The sequence below is a fragment of the Archocentrus centrarchus genome, chromosome 5, assembly GCF_007364275.1.
Source record: "Archocentrus centrarchus isolate MPI-CPG fArcCen1 chromosome 5, fArcCen1, whole genome shotgun sequence".
Taxonomy (NCBI): Eukaryota; Metazoa; Chordata; class Actinopteri; order Cichliformes; family Cichlidae; genus Archocentrus; species Archocentrus centrarchus.
The window spans coordinates 18,543,158-18,561,571 of record NC_044350.1 but is presented as its reverse complement, the minus strand read 5'-3'; the positions used below and the strand labels follow the sequence as shown (position 1 = coordinate 18,561,571).

The window sequence follows — 18,414 nt, the reverse complement described above, 5'->3', positions numbered from 1 at the left end:
CTCCCGGTGCACAGATTTTGTGCTGATGTTAATGCCAGAGGAAGTTTGGAACTGAGCAGAGGGTTGGCAACTATTTATGTACCTCAGCACTCAGTGACCCCTCTCTGTAACTTTATGTGGTGTGTCACTTTGTGGCCGAGTTGCTGTGCTCCCTAAATGCTTCCACTTACAGCTGATTGTGGAGTATCTGGGAGGAAATAAATTTCATGAACTGACTTGCTTCAGCAAGCTCTTCAAAATGACCCATTCTCTCACAAATATTTGTAAAGTCAGAGTGCATGGCTGGGTGCTTGATCTTATACACCTCTGGCAACGGGACTGAACTGAAATCAAGAATGAAGAGGTGTGGCCCAATACTTTTGTCCATGTAGTGTTTAATACAATGAGATATTCCACTGGATGGAAATCTTTTTGTTAACTCCTGTGAGAAATGAATATTGAGAGTTAACCAGCTGAGAGGCGACACTGCCATTAAACCATGCTGCATGGCCACATATGTTTTGGGATTCCAAACTTAGCCTAGACTTTTTGTTTTGACTTATTCAATCAAAATTACATCCTTTAGATACTGAAGAGAGCTTTTGCAAACTGCAAGACTCACACAGTCATCCTATTGTGTGCTGGTACTGAAAGCAGACACGTCAGCACTTCAGGCTGCAGGAAAGTGTTTATCTGTCTGTCAGTATGAACTGTGCTGAACTGCATTAATAGGCAGACTAAATCATCAGGAAAGACTGGACAAAAACATAATCAGAGGCAACATTGTCCTTTAATTAGCTAATTTACTCTGTTGTACTGCACAGATGTGACGGGCAGACCAGTGCTCAGGTTTTATCGCAGACTTTATTGTGCTGTTTTCCTCAGAAATGAGTGTGATAGTGTCATATTAGTATTGAAGTGTGTGCCAGCATGTATGTCTGAGAGAGAAAGTGAGAAGTAAATGCTATTGCTCCATCATCAAAGCTCTCCAACTCTCAAAAACAGGTCACAACACAAAGGAGACATGCCAATAAAGAGATGTCCTCTTTTTTATTGATGGAAAGTCAGAGCATGCTGTTTTGTTGATAACACCAAATTGAAAACTGAACAAATAAATAAATAAAATAAACCTCAATTAGCTGTTGCAGTCTTCCCACTAATTTGTTCCAGATGTGGCATTTGCTGCCAGACAACCCCATCACATTAAAAAAGAATACATTTCAACCCCTTTCCTACACAGGTCTCTAAAACACTGGTCTCAACACCAATCCATTCATTTTCTACCACTTATCTGGCTGGATCAACAGTGTTTTATTATTTTAGGAAAAAACACATCCAGATTAGTAAACAGAGACAAAACACACTAATAAATAAGCAAAAACAAAATACATATTTAGTATAATAACAGTGGCAGATGCTGAGTAATAAATGCTCATCATAAAATAAAATTCTTTCTTCTGAGAGACGAAACCACAAGTCTGAACACTCGACTATGGAGCAAGGACACAGATAAAAGGATGTGCAGCGTGTCACTGGTGAATTTGAAGGACCAGAAAGCAAAGAGGCAGCACAATGAGCTCCTGATGTGATGATTCAAATCCCTCTTTAACACTCTGATCCCACTGAAAGGCAATTACTTTGTCATGCTGTCGACTTTAGTTGTGTTCATGATGAAGGGTATTTCTTTATGGCACAATGTGATCTAAAAGATGCATTAAAATGAAACATGCTTCAACCCCACCCCCCACATACGCAACGTGTGACTGCTAATGATGCTACATTGGGTAAAGTCTTTGAGAAGAAACTTTATTGTTGATTTACATGTATGCCACCTAACAGACAAATGGAAGTCCTTGTGAACACTTTTTCATGCCTCTGGGTGGGCGTTTATGATTTCGGATTGTTTATCCATACATATTTACTGCACGTCAGCCCTGTTCTCATGAACATCATGAAACGATTGCTTCATATTTTGGCACAAAAACTCGGACTCAAACTTGGACTCAAGGATGAGCTGATTAGATGTCGGAGGTCAAAGCTTATGATCACCAAAAAGCATTTTAGGCCATAACTTACAAAAGTGCCTGATAGAGTAAAATCAAATAATGACACCATCATGTTCTGCAAAAACACCTTTCCTGCCATTATTTAACAGTGTAACTCAGGAGCAGAAGGAGGAGACTGTGACCATATTTCACATTTGATCAGATACTGAAGTGGTGCCATCGATTACATTTCTTCAGAGTATTTACTGCGTATGAGTCTTAATGTAAACTGCCACCATAAGAAAGTAATTCTAGTTATTATTTTACACGATTCACCTTGGTTTTAAGGATTTTTGAAAGCCCAACAGCTTGGACTAAGTTGCATAAATTAAAAACAGATCACTTAAGCGCTATCCACACAGGAAGCCACTAGAAGCAGTGTGGTGATCGGAGACAACAATAATGGCCAAAATAACTACTAAACTGGTGCCAGGTTAAACTTTTCTCAACTTCAAGGTGAGCAATAGAAGTGCCTACAAATGAGAGTGCAGGATACTGTTGATTGTCATATGACAATCAATGATAGCAACTACGGTACTGTGCAAAAGTCTCGGGCCACCCCTAATTTCTTTATAGTTCGCTAGGAAAATGGGAAACAGGTGCAGTGATTTATTCAAATGTGCAAGCACACATAAAAATCCAGTTTGTACAATTCTAATGAGTTTGAAACTCAATATTTGGTGTGACCACTTTTATTTTTCAACACAGCCTGAACTCTCTTAGGATGCTTTCATGTAATTTCTTCAAGCAGTCTTCAGGAATAGTTCTCCAGGCTTCCTGAAGGACATTCAAAGCTCTTCTTTGGATGTTGGCTGCCTTTTGTTCTGCTCTCTGTCATAATGATCCCACACTGCTTCAGTAAAGTTGAGGTCCTGGTTCTGGAGAGGCCAATCCATGACTGATGGTGTTCCACTATGTTTTTCTATCCAGGTCTGCTTTTACTGCATTGGCAGTGCGCTTGGGATCACTGAAAAATGAAGCAGTTTTCCAGAGATGGTATTGCATGGTGGATCAAAATCTGATAGTACTTTTCCGCATTCCTAATTCTGAAAAGATCTCCAACTCCACTTACTGAAATGCAGCCACAAACCATGGGAGAGCCTCCACCATGTTTTACAGATGTCTGTAGACACTCACTGTTGTATAAACTCAAATTATGTGTTTTTGCCATAGGCTGCTAGTAACAAACTGCCTAACGATGCAATTAAACACTGGATCTTTGACAGTTTTCTGCTACTTTGAACTATTGCTCAAGACTAATTTTAAAAAATTACAAAAAGGTTTGGTTTTTTGTAAGCAAAAGATAAAGAAATGAGGGGTGACTCAAGACTTTTGCAGAATACTGTACATTAGAGGCTTATCTAGGCAACCTGGAATGTCTGCTAGGGCCTTTAGTCTGGTGTCTGGAAAACTGGTTCGACTTTTTGTGATACTTCTTAAGTCTAAACACAAATAACTTCACATTTCTGAGAATATCTCACATGTAAACACATCCACATAGTTGGCAGACAGGCAATACAAAATCACAAAAATATTAGTTTTTATACAAAATCATAGTTAAACCAGTATTTGATGCATCCTAAAAAGAAAATAACAATACTGTGTCTAAGAAGCTGTTAAAGCTTGTGTGAAAACCCTGCAGGTAGCCTTCACTTTCCAAAGTGTTTTTTTTTCTGGACTGTTCTGGTGTGTATTTAGTTCACTTAAATGAGTGCATAATGTGTTTTACAAGCTTTGAGCTTCTTGTATCTTCAAAATTAAAAAACAAAAAAGATGGCTCTACATATCAGAGAAACCATGTAAAAGCCAAATAAACCCACCAGCCCAACTCTAGTGTCATTACCCCCCGAAAAATCACAAAATTACCTAAAATGGACACAGGGTACACAAATGAATAAACAAAAATATGACACAAAAACAGTTTGACATTTTAGAAAACACACTTGTTTCCATCCTGCCTGAGAGATCAGTGAGAAGTCGCTTCACTCTCAATGCGAGGATGAAGGCAGAGGGCTCTCAGATAAGCACAAAGCCCAGAAACATTTAGCTGGAAAGGCTCATGAAATCCACCTTCTATCACCTCTAAAGCGCTCAAATGATCATATTACATGGTTAATGTAAATGTATATGTTTTGTATATGTCGCTAAGCTAATTATCTGGTGTTTGCAGCTTCATTTTCACCATGCAGACAGTGAGGGTGATATTGATCTGTTAGACTCAAGAGGACTCAAATATTTCTAAAAATGCCAACTGCTTTTTATAACCATTAACAAAGTATGACTGTCACATCAATTATAATGATCTGTCTATTTTTGTAAAACCATCTGTAACCCTCTGGTTCATTTTACACAATCTTTCTAATCACTTCTTGCTTTTCACACCCTCGTGACTTTCAGCACCACCTTCCCCGTTTTGATCAAACCCAGGCGTGGATGCTGCCTGCCCAGTCCAGCAGCCTCCCTCTGTACCAGGCACGCGTGATCGGCTGAATGAAAAGCAGGAGTCGAAACTTTCGGAGCAGCCCGCAGAAAACAGCGGCCACCACAACCACGAGCGGAGACATCATCACAAAGCCCAGGATGATGAGGGCAGAGCAGCTGTTGTCATCAAGGTAACGGCAGATGGCAGAGGGGGCATCAAGGACCTGCAAGGACAAACGCAGAGGGGAGCTCAGATGAGACAGAAGTGCTCCAAAAAGACGTGACGAGCACTTTGGCTTCAGCAGGAGCTCCTTCTCTTCTGTGAAAAAGCAAACAGACAGGATTTGTATTCATTAAATATGAGGCTTGTTTGGCTGTGTGCTCAGGGTGCAGTAGTGGGACCGTGTGGGTAGTGGGGTGTGACAGAGTTTCTCCCTGCCTTGCTCTGTCTCTCTATAAGATAAGAATTCGCTGAGTGCCATCAGTAAGCTTCTGAGCTGTCAATCACCTGCGAGGGCAAGCGAGAGGGGGAGGAGGACAGTGGGTGGCCAGATAGTAAAAAACAGAAACTTACAAAAAGTGGAAAAAAGGTAAAAAAAACAAAAAAACAAACAAAGTTAGCAGCAGAAACTCACAGCTGTGGGACTCCACAACACGCATGAAGTAAAAACCTCCACCTGCTTTGTTCAAATTCAGATGCATTTGAAGTGACATTTGATGACCTCTTTTTACTTAATTACCACATGAAAAAAAGAAAAGAAATTCCCTTTCTCCAATACTAAATGTTGATGTTTTATATGTATTTTAAATCTTATAAGATATATAAACTCCCTAAACACTTTTTTAGGTACAGTTTCCTGCTAATTCAAATCTCTAACATTGCAGCAACTCAGTGCATTTCAGTATGCAGACATGGTCAAGATGACTTGCTGAAGTTCAAATCAAACAACAGAATGGGGAAGAAAGGAAATTTAAGTGACTTTCAGATGGTTGGATCAGGCATAAACAACAGGAAAGCATGTTGTTTACCTTCAGCCTTGTATCAGTGGTTCAGGCTGCTGGTGTAATGGTGTGGGGGATATTTTCTTGGCACACTTTGGGCCTCTTTGTACTAAATGACCATAATTTAAACACAATATCCTGACTGTTGTTGCTGACGTCCATCCCTTTATGACCACAGTGTGCCCATCTCCTGAAGGCTGCTTCCAGCAGGATAACACACCATGTCACAAAGCTCAGATCATCTCAAACTGGTTTCTCAAACATGACAATGAGTTCACTGTACTCAAATGACTTCCACAGTGACCAGATCTCCTTTGGGATAGGGTGGAAGAGCAGATTCACATCATGGATGAACAGCTGACAAATCTGCAGCTACTGTGTGATGCTGTCATGTCAACATGGACCAAAATCTCTGAGGAATGTTTCCAGTGCCCTGTTGCATCTATGCCACAAGGAATTAAAGCAGCTCGGAAAGCAAAAGGGCATCCAACCCAGCAGTAGTAAGGTGTACCTAATAAAGTGTCCAGTGAATGTATATCACCTACTTTTTTGATTGTGGCTCTTTTTTTCTCTCACAACATGTTTACTTATTTATGTTTATAAATGTGTTAAAAATACAAAGGGAAATGACTAAATCATATGTTAAGACAAACAATCATTCTCATTTTACAATCGTTTTTATTGTTTCTTTATCTGATTTCTCTGACTTTTTATGTGATTTAGTGCTCAGTTCAGATAAAATAATTATAGTGGGTGATTTTAACATCCATGTGGATCCTGAGAATGACAGCCTCAGCACTGCATTTAATCTATTATTAGACTCAATTGGCTTATCTCAAACTGTAAATGAGCCCACCCACCACTTTAATCATATTCTGGATCTTGTTTTGACATGTGGCATAGAAACTGAAGACTTAACAGTATTCCCTGAAAACCCTCTTCTGTCTGATAATTTCTTAATTACACTTACATTTACTTTAATGGGTTACACAGAAGTGGAGAATAGATTTTATTGCTGTAGAAATCTTTCTGAAAGTGCTGCAACTAAGTTTAAGAATATAATTCCTCCATTATTATCCTCTTCAATGCTATGTGCCAACACAGTGCAGAACAGCTACCTAAACTCTAGTCTCACAGAGATCAATTATCTCCTTACTAGCTTCACCTCCTCACTGCATAAGACACTAGATGTGGCTCCTCTGAAAAAGAAAGCTTCAAATCAGAAGTGCCTGACTCCTGGCTGCATGTTTGTAGCTCACAAACGGGCAGCTTAAAGCAGATAACTCGTAAGCTGGAGAGGAAATAGCGCGTCTCACTAATTTTGAAGATCTAGCCTGGAAAAAGAGTCTGCTGCTCTATTAAAAAAAATAAAAATTTTAATTTTAAAAAGCCCTCCGTAAAGCTAAGACACCTTACTATTCATCACTGATTGAAGAAAATAAGAACAACCCGAGGTCCCACCATTAATTAATGCTTCAATCCTAAATATGATTAATCAACCTTATTAATTGGCTACATGCCACAGGCTTTTAAGGTGGCAGTAATTAAACCATTACTTAAAAAGCCATCACAAAACCCAGCTGTCTTAGCTATAGGCCAATCTCCAACCTTCTTTTTCTCTGAAAAATTCTTGAAAGCGTAAACAGCTAACTGATGATCTGCAGAGGGATGTTTCATTAGAAGAGTTTCATTCAGGCTTCAGAATTTATCACAGTACAGAAACAGCATTAGTGAGGGTTGCAAGTGATCTTCTCATGGCCTCTGACAGTGGACTCATCTCTGTGCTTGTCCTGTTGGACCTCAGTGCAGCTTTAGCGACTGTTGACCATAACATTTTATTGCAGAGATTAGAGCATGCCATAGGCATTACAGGTACTGCGCTGCAGTGGTTTGAATCATATTTATCTAATAGACTCCAATTTGTCCATGTAAATGGGGAGTCTTCTTCACACACTAAAATTAATTATGGAGTTTCACAGGGTTCTGTGCTAGGACCAATTCTATTTACAATATACATGCTTCCCTTAGACAGTATTATTAGAAAGCACTGCATATCTTTTCATTGTTATGCAGATGATACCCAGCTTTATCTATCCATGAAGCCAGATGACACACATCAATTAGTTAAACTGCAGGAATGTATTAAGGACATAAAGGCCTGGATGACCTCTAATTTCTTGCTTCTATATGTCTAGATGTTGATATGTCCTGCAATGCACATATTAAACAAATATGTTGGACTGCTTTCTTGCATTTGCACAATATTTCTAAAATTAGAAACATCCTTTCTCAGACTGATGCTGAAAAGCTTATTCGTGCATTTATTACATCTAGGTTGGACTATTGTAATTCATTATTATCATACTGTCCTAAAAGCTCCCTGAAAAGCCTTCAGCTGATCCAAAATGCTGCAGTTAGAGTACTGACAGGGACTAGAAAGAGAGAGCAGATTTCTCCCATATTGGCTTCTCTTCATTGGCTCTGTTAAATCCAGAATTGAATTTAAAATCATTCTTCTCACAAGGTCTTGAATAATCAGGCCCTACCTTACCTAAAGACCTCATAGTCCTTTATTACCCCACTAGAGGACTTCACTCTCAGACTGCTGGCTTACTTGTGGTTCCTAGGATACTTAAGAGTAGAATGGGAGGCAGAGCCTTCAGCTTTCAGGCCCCTCTTCTGTGGAACCAGCTCCCAGTTTAGATTCAGAAGACAGACACCCTCTCTATTTTTAAGATTAGATTGGATTAAAGCTTTCCTTTTTGATCAAGCTTATAGTTAGGGTTGGATCAGGTGTCCCTGAACCATTATGCTGCAATCGACCTAGGCTGCTGGGGGGGCTTTCCATCATGCACTGAGTACTGTTTTTCTTTTTCACTCACCTCTTTTCACTCTCTTTGTGTTTATACACCATTCTGCATTTACTCATGAGTTATTATTAATCTCTGGCTCTCTTCCACAGTGTGTCTTTTGTCCTGTCTCCCTCTCCCCACCTCCAACCTGTCATGGCAGATGGATACTCCTTCCTGATCCTGGTTCTGCCGGAAGTTTCTTCCTTTTAAAAGGGAGTTTTTCCTTCCAACTGACACCAAATGCTTGCTCATAGTGGGTTGTTTTGGTTGTTGGGTGTTCTCTGTAATTATTGTACGGTCTTACAATAGAAAGCACATTGATGCAACTGTTTGTTGTGATTTGGTGCTCTATAAATAAAGTTGAACAGAATTGAATTGAATTTATTTTGCACATGTTTCTCATTCTGAGATTGTTTACAAGCTACTTTCTCCAAATGCACCATCGCCACAACAGTGTTTAATACACACTTACAAGTGCACGCACGCGCGCGCACACACACACACACACACACACACACACACACACACACACACACACACACACCTCTGCATATTGTACATTTCCCTCCTTGTCATTCTGACAGTAAGTCTGTGCACAGCTGGTGCAGGCACCAAATCAGACAGCCTCGTCTTCTCACCAGGTCCCTTGCTCCATGCTTTGTCACCACAAAAATACAAAGTCTGGCTGACATTGTATGTAATTGTTTTGCCTGTACTGACATTTATTCTGGCCTAATCATGATTATATTCTCGTTCCATGTCCATCATTGCATGTTTTTAATTTGTCTGCAGTCTCCTACGTGGCTGCACTGACAGAAACTAAATCACCCCTAACCTAGACAACCAGGGTCTTCAGGCTGACTCTAATTTTATGACCTGTCAGGTTACCCAAGGACAGAACTGTAGCTCTCTCCAGCCTGATTTGATATGATGCCCAGACCCACCCTCCTTTACTGATGATTTATCTGCCTCTTATGTAACTCACAAAAAATGAGCAGGGCAGTATCACACCAGAGTGTAACAGACATGCTAGGCCACCATCTGGATGTCACACTTTGCCTGTTCTACGTGTCAAATGGACATGCATGCAAGTTGTATGTTTACACTGCAGTTTCAGCAGGGGGCCATATTTTATTTAAAGCCAACAAGTTGCTACCACCTTTTTCTTGATTAGCAGCCATTTCAACAATACTACACTACCAAGATTACTTAAGAAAAAGACGAGGCAGAGGAGAGAATAGGTGTAGGGAGGCCAAATACAAATGCATATTAGCCATCTTGCAACTTGCATGCGTGTTTGCATGTGTGCCCATTTCACGCCTAGGACAGGCAAAGCATGACATCCACATAGTGAATCAGCGTGCCTGTTACGTGCTCTGCCGTGATATTGGGTTGAAATGAGCCACAACCCTCTTCTCACCTCACTATAAAAAATGCTGACAAACTGACATTCAGGTTCAAGCCACCGTGTTTGTTTTGCTGTACAAACCCAAAGCATATGTCTGAACACCTCCGAGAGGAGGGTGTGAGTTAACGTGTAAAAAAAATGCTGCCAAGAACACTTAGCCTGAAGGCTGATTGTTTGCCTTCTCTAGGTTCCAGTGCCAGCCTTAATGACAGATAATCCTCTCATTGTCTGGAAATGGCATGGGCTTACTTGCCTAAACATCCAGAGAAGTTAAACAAGACTTAGTGGGAAGGAGCAGTGTGGATTCCTGCTAGTAAATGGTTTGTGAACTTACTCTTAAAGCTGGATGCAAATCTTTGGGCAACCCTGGGCATATTTGCCTGGGGTTGCCCAAATATTTGCATACTTGTTGGTTGCTTAATGAAAATAAGTAAATACAACCCTGCAGCAACAGACAAAATTAACACTACATCAAACACTTTGGTTAGTTTTTAGGGTGACTTTTGTTATTACTTTAAAAAAAAAAAATAGGTGAAAATAATTAACTATGTGTAACAGGTTTGGATCCCCTTGCTCCTTAATAACCCCTCTTTGCCAAATATTACAGCTTCAAATGCTTTTTGTAGCCAGCTACCAGACTTTCACCCACTCCTCAGATCACTTCAGGTTCAATCTAAATGCTCTCCCCACAGATTTTTTTCAAGGATGGTCAGGTCCAAGGAGTGTCTGAGCCACTCTAAATCTTCAGCTGATGTTTCATGAAGTAGTGAATGGTTCCACTTTGGATCACTGTCCTGTTGTATAAGTCAGCCTCATTTCATGTCAGTTTCTCTTCCTTGACTGACTGCAGGATGAATTTGATGATATATAGTTGACTCCACTCTTCCCTCAAGATTTCTTGTTTTGTTTTGAGTTTTTTTGATGCTGCACAACCCGCAAAGCATGTTTACATGTTTTTGTCTTTTGTGGTGAGGTTCTTCCTCTGGTGATTCTTCTATTCTAACCTGGAAAGTAGCACCACTAGGCCTGTGTCAGCCCTTCATATAGTCATATAAGTGTTTTTTTTTTTCTGTTACTTTTCTGTCCATCCACTGTTCTTCAAAATGTTAGTGTGACTTCTACGCTTGCCCTCAAAGATGTTTCTATACTGCTTTGTAGGAATCTTTTTCTATGATCCACAGCCAGTTTTACTTTAGAGGAGCCCACAGCTGTCGGATGTTACTGCGGGGTTTGAAGAGTCAGAGACAGTGATAACTCCTAATAATTCTTGACCTGCTTTGCAAATCCTATTGAGTCAATCAAAGCCCAGTGAACTGATAAACTGCTAAGCCTTTACAAGTGAAAGTATGTCCAAAACTTTTACATAATTTGTTTTGAAAGGTTTGTTTTTTTCTTTCTTTTTCTCACTTCAAAAATGAATAAAATACATATTCAGAACCAAATACACCTGCATGTTCAGAGAAGCACTCGCCTCTTCCACCTACATTAAAAACCTGGAGCCATCAGACATGAGCAGCAAGCACTACACTATAACAGTATCACTTAATAAACAGCAGCTTATCAATTCAGCTGACAGACATTAATCTGGCCACCTAATAAATCCACCGTAGGTTAGTTATTAGGTGTCTGTTTGATGGTTTTATTGGTGTCTTGGGGGAAATATCTCATTAGCTGCCAAATTCTACTTGCCATGGAAAAGTATTGTGATTGAATCTCTGCAGGGATGGCAAGTGTTTCCTCTATAAACATGTTAAAATGGGCCAATAGGTTTTCCTTTTACATATATATATATATATATATATATATATATATATATATATATATATATATATATATATATATATATATATATATATATATAAAATGAGGTCAGCATTCCCCGTAAATGGAGCTAAAACAGCTTTTTGCAGGCAGCAGATGGATTGCGGAGCTGTGCTAAGGCCCTGTACCAGATAAACAAGGATTATGCGAGGCCTGATGGAGCAAAAGAACAAAAACATGAAGCTGGAAATGAGCATAACACGTCCCCTTGAAAATAAATGAACTCTTCCAACACACTAATACAGTTACAGAGGGCAGATTGTTTACTTTGTGTGTGTCCAGTAAATCGGGACAGTGCGCGAGTTACACAGAAGCAGTTGTTCCAGTTTGTTCAGTGTGTGTGTGCGCATGGTGACAGATAGTTCCTATTTACTTCAAACAGAGAGAGAGAAAATCTTATTGATCAAAAGGACTTTTGGGGGATATAATTTGTTTTGAAAATATGTAGAATTAAAAAAAACAAATATTTTCCACAGCTCAGTGGATAACTTAGCTATCCAAAATTCCATTATTTTATATTGTTATAGTATTGTCCTATGGGGCCCATTATCATTCTCAACACCAATAAACAGCATTTTGTGTCTGACATTATAGTTTTAACCCCTTGCCACTGTGTCTCCAATAACCTTTGCTAAGTATTCTCTGAAAATTCATCCAGAGGCACGATTGCCTCAGATAAAACTTTACAATCTGAACTATGGCCATAAAATCACACTTTCTGTTTATACCTACTACAAAGAGAATAAACACCAGACTAAGTGAAACCACACTTTTACAGCTTACCCTGGAGTGGCAAAGGAAACCAGCGTACAGCAGCAGTCCTGCAGGCAGGAGTACCACAAAGAAGACCACAGCCAGGAGCAGAGCGCTGGCTAAGACGACGCACAGGTTCCAGAGGATGAGAGCTGCCCCGCAGGCCAGGCAGCCACACCTACCTCTGCGGCTGCCCCAAGCACTGCCCCCGCTGTGAGCCACAGGCGGGGGAAGCATCTTCACGCCTTCTCCGATCCAGAACTCCTCCTCTTTCTCTTCCTCAGCTGAACCACCATCGTCCAGGTCCACGTCCATACCACACATCCTGTGAGACAGTGTCTGATCAGCTGAATGTTTTTGCTCTACAAGCTAAAAAATGAGGCTGTGCTGCAGCATGCAGATGGGATTCTTTTTTTTTTTTTAAAAAAAACAAACTTGCATAACATTACTGACATTATGTTAATTTTCTTTATTTATTTTCTTCTTGTGAACATTTTAAATTGATGGAAAATATCTGCATGTTTATCCAGTCCTTTTGTGTTATCATCACTATTGTGTTGACTCAAGGAGCCACACAACCCTAAAGAATCCTCTTCAGGCTGGATGCTGTAATTATATTTGCATGCTTGCTGAATTTTGAAACTTGAATTAAAAATCTGAGGCACAAACACAGCCCTATCCCCGCATTGACTCCTTCTTTCCATTCAAACAGCCAATAACCCATCAGACCATGTAAACGGGGAACCTCAAGCCTATATTGACTTCACTTGCACACATATACACACTTTTTTAGTGTCTTCCCGTCACTCCTCTGGTCGATCTTTTCGATCAGGTCTTTGTGACGCAAGCCAGAAAGAAATACATTTTTTTTATGTGAATGATTGAATCCTTTAAGCCTGAACAACCTGCTGCTGAGCTGCAGACACAATCTGCATATGGCCATTCACATGCATGGCAAATTAAACGAAAAGAAGCAGAACCTTTTGACCCTTACTGTGAAGAAATACTTTGTGGGTCTGTTATGGTGTGTGTGTGTGTGTGTGTGTGGGAGGGGGGGGGGGGGGGGGGGGTGTCATTTTTGCCCATGTGTATCCCTCTGTGGGAAGGGTTGCTCACATTTTTCCCTATCAGATTAAATGTAGCCTCTTCCAGAAGGATAATGTCCCCCATCCACAGGGCACCGGGAGTCACTGAATGGTTTAATGAGTCAGGAAATTATTTGTGGCCTTTGCAGTCACCAGATCTTAACCCGAATGAACACATATGGGTGATTTTGGACAGATGTGTAAGACAGTGCTCTCCACCACAATAATCAAAACACCAAATCAGGGAATGGGTTTCGGATGAGTGGCGTTCATGCTTCCTCTACAGAATCAGTGCCAAAGTGCACCACAGCAGTTCTCGTGGCCCTTATGACCCAAAACCTTAATAAGATATGCAGTTTTCCTTTCATTTATCGGCAATCCACATGTTCTGCTCCCTTTAGTTCAGTTTTCTTGAAACCACTGAAATCATGTCTATTTTGTTTCATACTTGTTTTTCTTCTAACAGAAGGCTGTTAAACCACGTTAACATGCTGGAAACAATACGATTTTTTCTTTTATTGCTTACCTTGATGTAGCCGTGAACCGCGTTTATCCCCGTGTGTTTGCTGAGATTCTCTCCCAGTAATCGACTCGGAACTTTTAGTTTCCGAGCAAAAATAATGGTGCCAGTTCACGAGCAAAGCAGCAGCAGAGAAGCACCTGTGAGTCGGACCCTGCGCTGCTGAAGTGATGCTCTGCTCTCGGGATCCTCTGTGCGCCTGCGGGAGCGAGCGACTCCGGGGCGCGCTCCGTAACGTTAAAATGCGCGCTCACGCGGTTGCACGACAATTAAATTTAAAGCTTAGACTGTTGCTTTTAACACAAAATGTTTCATTGCTTTGTTTGTTTGTTTGTACACAAATGCCTTTATCAAGCAAGGCGCTGCAGAAAAAATGATGGATTGCTACGAAATTTACTTACAGGTGAATTGCACTAAAGCCTCGGTGATCATTTCTCTGCATTCCTGCAGCAGTTACGTTAAATATTCTGAACTTACCCATAACAGGCAAAGAGCAAATACTGTGTTGCTTGAATTGACCTTAAAATATAAGAAAACAGGTAGCACACAGCGTGGAAACTTTAAGCACTAATTAAACAATTGGTATCTAATATATGAAACTGTTACTTAGGCCATTAGTTGCAAATTATAAAATATCTTATAAACACACGTGTACTCATTAACACAAATATCTAATTAGCCAATCACATAGCAGCAGGATTTAGGCTTGTAGACATGGCCACAATGACCTGTTGAAGTTCAAACTGAGCATCAGAATGGGGAAGAAATGTGATTTAAGTGACTTTGAAAGTGTCGTGGCTGTTGGTGCCAAATGGAATGGTCTGAGTTTTTCAGAAACTGCTGATCTGCAGGGATTTTCCCACACAACCGCAGTTCTCCAAGTGGGAGTGCCTTGTAGCGGTCAGAGGTCAGAGGAGAACTCTGACCGGCTGCTTCAAGCTGAAAGGAAGGCAACAGTAACTCAAACGACCGTTACAACCAAGTTTGAAGAAGGGCATCGCTGAATGCACAGCATGTCAAACCTTGAAGGAGATGGTCTATAGCAGCAGAAGAAACTGAGGCTAGAGTCTGCACAGGCTCACAAAAGCTGGACAATAAAAGACTGGAAAACATTGCCAGGTATGATGAGTCTCAATTTCTGCTGTGACATTCAGATGGTAAGGTCAGAATTTGGAATAAACAACCTTGGTCACATCACTGGTTCAGGCTAATGGTGGTGGTGAAATGGTATGTGGGAGGGTACACTTTGGGTCCCTTTGTATTAAATCATTTAAAGGCCACAGTCTACCTGAGTATTGCTGATGACCATGTTCATCTCTTTATGACCACAGTGTATCCATCTTCTGATGGCTGCTTCCAGCAGGACAATGTGCCATTTCACAAAGCTCAGATCATCTCAAACTGGTTTCTTGAACATGTCAGCGAGTTCACTGTACTCAAATGACTTCCACACTCACTAGATCTCAATCCAATAGAGCACCTTTGGGAGGTGGTGGAACAGGAGATTCACATCATGGATGTGCAGCTGACAAATCTGCAGTTTTCTCTGTTCTGATGCAGCTGACACTGTTTATCAAGAATCCGTCTTGCAGACCAATTATTTTTCCTTGGTGATATAGAAATGTCCTCCAGGGTGTGGTCAGTACACTGTGCTCTCAGATGTCAGACTTGCTGCTTTCAAACAAATTGGCTATATCTTTAAATAAAGTCTTTATGTTGTTATTATTATTGTTACGTTTAAAAATGATAGCTAATGTCCAATAAAAAGCCAGTGTCACAGAGCGGGCAGCTGGTAGTACGGTGCATTTTATCAGTTTAAATAATCATTCAAAAATAGTTGTAGTACATTATTGGCAACTCACAGCCTAGACCTGTTTGTCTTGGTGCCTGTCCAATCAAGTGACCTTTGCTGTAGTTTATATAAGTGAATGTAAGCCAGTCTTGTCAGATAATCAGATAAAATCTCAGGAAAATCAGATTAAGGTGTGCCTAAATTCATAGAGCTGAAAACAACCCAAAGGACACACCTAGACATCCTGCACAGACAAAACAAAGGAAGGCCCAGAGATCCAGTGCACCTAAACTACATCAGGAAATTCGCATCATAAAAAAAAAGGTTAGGAGCTTATTGTATAAGATAGGTGTTACACAGAGCACAGTTAAAATTGAATGGGGAGGGGGGGCTATGATGCATCCACAAATGTCCCTGCGAGTTTCTCCCTCTGCGGTTCTCAGAACATTGTCAGCTGTGTGGCTGCAGATAAGAGGATGATCGATTTGTTTTCCAGCACAGACAGACAGTCAACCTTTCGCTGCTCAAATTTAATTACACGGAACAAGAGAAAAAGATAGGAGGATATGAGACTGAGCTGACGAGGAATGGAAGAAAAGACATTGCCTGGACATGGAAACAGAGATGAAAGATGGATTGACTGAATCAGTGGAGAAACGTTGTAGATGATCTGGAGGAAGAATTTGTAAAGTGGACAGTAAATATCACCACACTAGATTCTACCTGTGACATCTGCTGACATCTGCTGGAGCGCCTGTGAACTTTCTGAACGAAGCATAGCACAGACACGGACACTTTTTAATCAGAGTATAGCATCAAGTCAATTAAACTTCTGGGATATTGATCTGGTAGATAAGTAGCAGAGGGGGTTGTTAATCAGTTTCAGCTGTTTAGGTGTTAATGAAACTAACAGCAGGTGCACTAGAGGGGCAACAATGAGACAAGCCCCAAAACAGGAATGTTTTTTTTCTCTCCTCATCTTTTCTGTCTGTTTTTTCACTAGTTTTGCATTTGGCTAGGGTCAGTGTCACTACTGGTAGCATGAGGTGATACCTGGACCCTACAGAGGTTGCACAGATAGTCCAACTACTCCAGGATGGCACATACGTATAATTGCCAGAAGGTTTGCTGTGTCTCCCAGCACATTCTCAAGAGCGTGGAGGAGATTCCAGGAGACAGGCAGTCACTCTAGGAGAGGTGGACAGGACCGTAGGAGGTCTGGGGAGGTGTATCTGTAGCGTGATGCACAGACCCTGCTCCAGTTTGGAGCAGAGGCTTCTTTCTAGGTCAACATCTTCTCAGTGCATGACGAGGTAAAACTCACTTCACTGTGTGACACTGGTGTTCCAGCAATTTCCAGTTCATGGCAGGCTTGAGCTCGGGCTGGGCTGGGTTGTTCCTGAGCATCCTAACCAATTTCCACTCACCTGAGGGTGACAGTTTGGGTCTTCTTCCAGACCTTGGCAAAGTGGTGACGCATCTGAATAACTTGTATTTACGTACAGTTGTTTGAACTGATGATCTTGGAATCTGCAGTTGTTTGGAAATGGCCCCAAGAGAGCTTCCCAACTTGTGTAAATCTACAGTTCTCTTTATTAGATTTTCACAGAGTTTCTTGGATTTTCTGAGTATTTTCTGGATTGTTCTGAGTATTGTTCAATCCAGTGAGTGCTGTCAAACAAATCCTTTTCATGCTGGCAAAAAGAGAAACTACCAGTTGTAGTCAGTCATGATCATGAATGAGGAGTTAACAGGCCTTGACCTTGTTAAGTTAAAAGACATTGCAGAACCTTCAGCATCACTTATTAATAAAAGATTTAACTGAATGTAAACGGTTGAAGCACCGAACAGAATTGGGTGTTCCAACAGGACAATGATCCCAAACACACATCAAAACTAGTTTTGGAATGGCTAAAGCAGGCTAACATTAAGCTTCTGGAATGGACTTCCCAAAGCCCTGCCCTCAACCCTAATGAAAATTTATGGACTATGTTTAAAAGCCTGGTCTGTGCCAGGAGACCAGCCAGTTTAAATGAACTCTACCAATTCTGCCAAGAAGAGCGGTCAAATATCCAGCCAGAATTATGCCAGAAGCTTGTTGATGGCTGCTAAAAAGCATCTGGTTGAGGTGTAACTTTCTAAGGGACATTTAACCAAATATTAGTGGGGGTGTATGTATATAGAGGCTCAAATATATATATATTATATATATATTTGAGCCTCTATGTATACTTTGACCCTATGTGTAGAGAAAATCCAAAATATCCAAAACAAATTTGTGTGCCTAATTCTTGTTTTTTTTAAGTCATTAAATATGTATCCTGTAAAATCATCCACCCTGGAAAAAGAACAGCAAACCAGTAAAAGCCCAAAATTACTCTGACAGTCAAACTTCTGACCACAACTATATGCAGTATAATAACAAATCAGATTTTATAAGCTCTTGATCTGTTCTGAGTGCTAAAATCTTTTTTTTTTTTTTAACAAGTTAAACTGTCAGATAAATGTAGTGGAGCAGAATATGAAGCGACATTGAATAAAGCACCTTAAAAAAACAGATTTTCATTGTAGAATAACTTCAGTGAAAACTCCATAAATGTGAAACTGACATGTCAGTGCTGTTTCAAAGCTGACTGGAATAATAAATGTCACCCTATCCTTAGCCTTTAACTGAGTAAATGAAGCTGGGTAAAATTTCCTCTGTGGCTTATTAGGCTTTGTGGCACAGTGAGATCA

At 40.5% G+C, this 18,414-nt stretch overlaps 1 protein-coding gene across 1 annotated transcript; it reads right to left on the bottom strand.

Annotated features, from left to right (window-relative positions):
- Positions 1–1,075: 1,075 nt before the first annotated feature.
- tmem88bl (transmembrane protein 88b-like) lies at positions 1,076–14,039 on the bottom strand. Its single transcript, XM_030729693.1, has 3 exons — positions 13,893–14,039; positions 12,312–12,606; positions 1,076–4,669 (listed from the first exon to the last, which is right to left on the bottom strand). Exons 2-3 carry the CDS (start codon positions 12,603–12,605, stop codon positions 4,442–4,444), a joined length of 522 nt encoding a protein of 173 aa, XP_030585553.1. The 5' UTR covers position 12,606; positions 13,893–14,039; the 3' UTR covers positions 1,076–4,441.
- Between the last annotated feature and the right edge of the window lie 4,375 nt (positions 14,040–18,414).

Excerpts from the sequence above, each read along its gene's own strand:
- tmem88bl (XM_030729693.1), bottom strand. The coding sequence starts at position 12,605 with ATGTGTGGTATGGACGTGGACCTGGACGATGGTGGTTCAGCTGAGGAA. Across the intron at positions 4,670-12,311 it reads GTTTCCTTTGCCACTCCAGG|GTCCTTGATGCCCCCTCTGC; the intron begins GTAAGCTGTAAA and ends TTGTCCTTGCAG.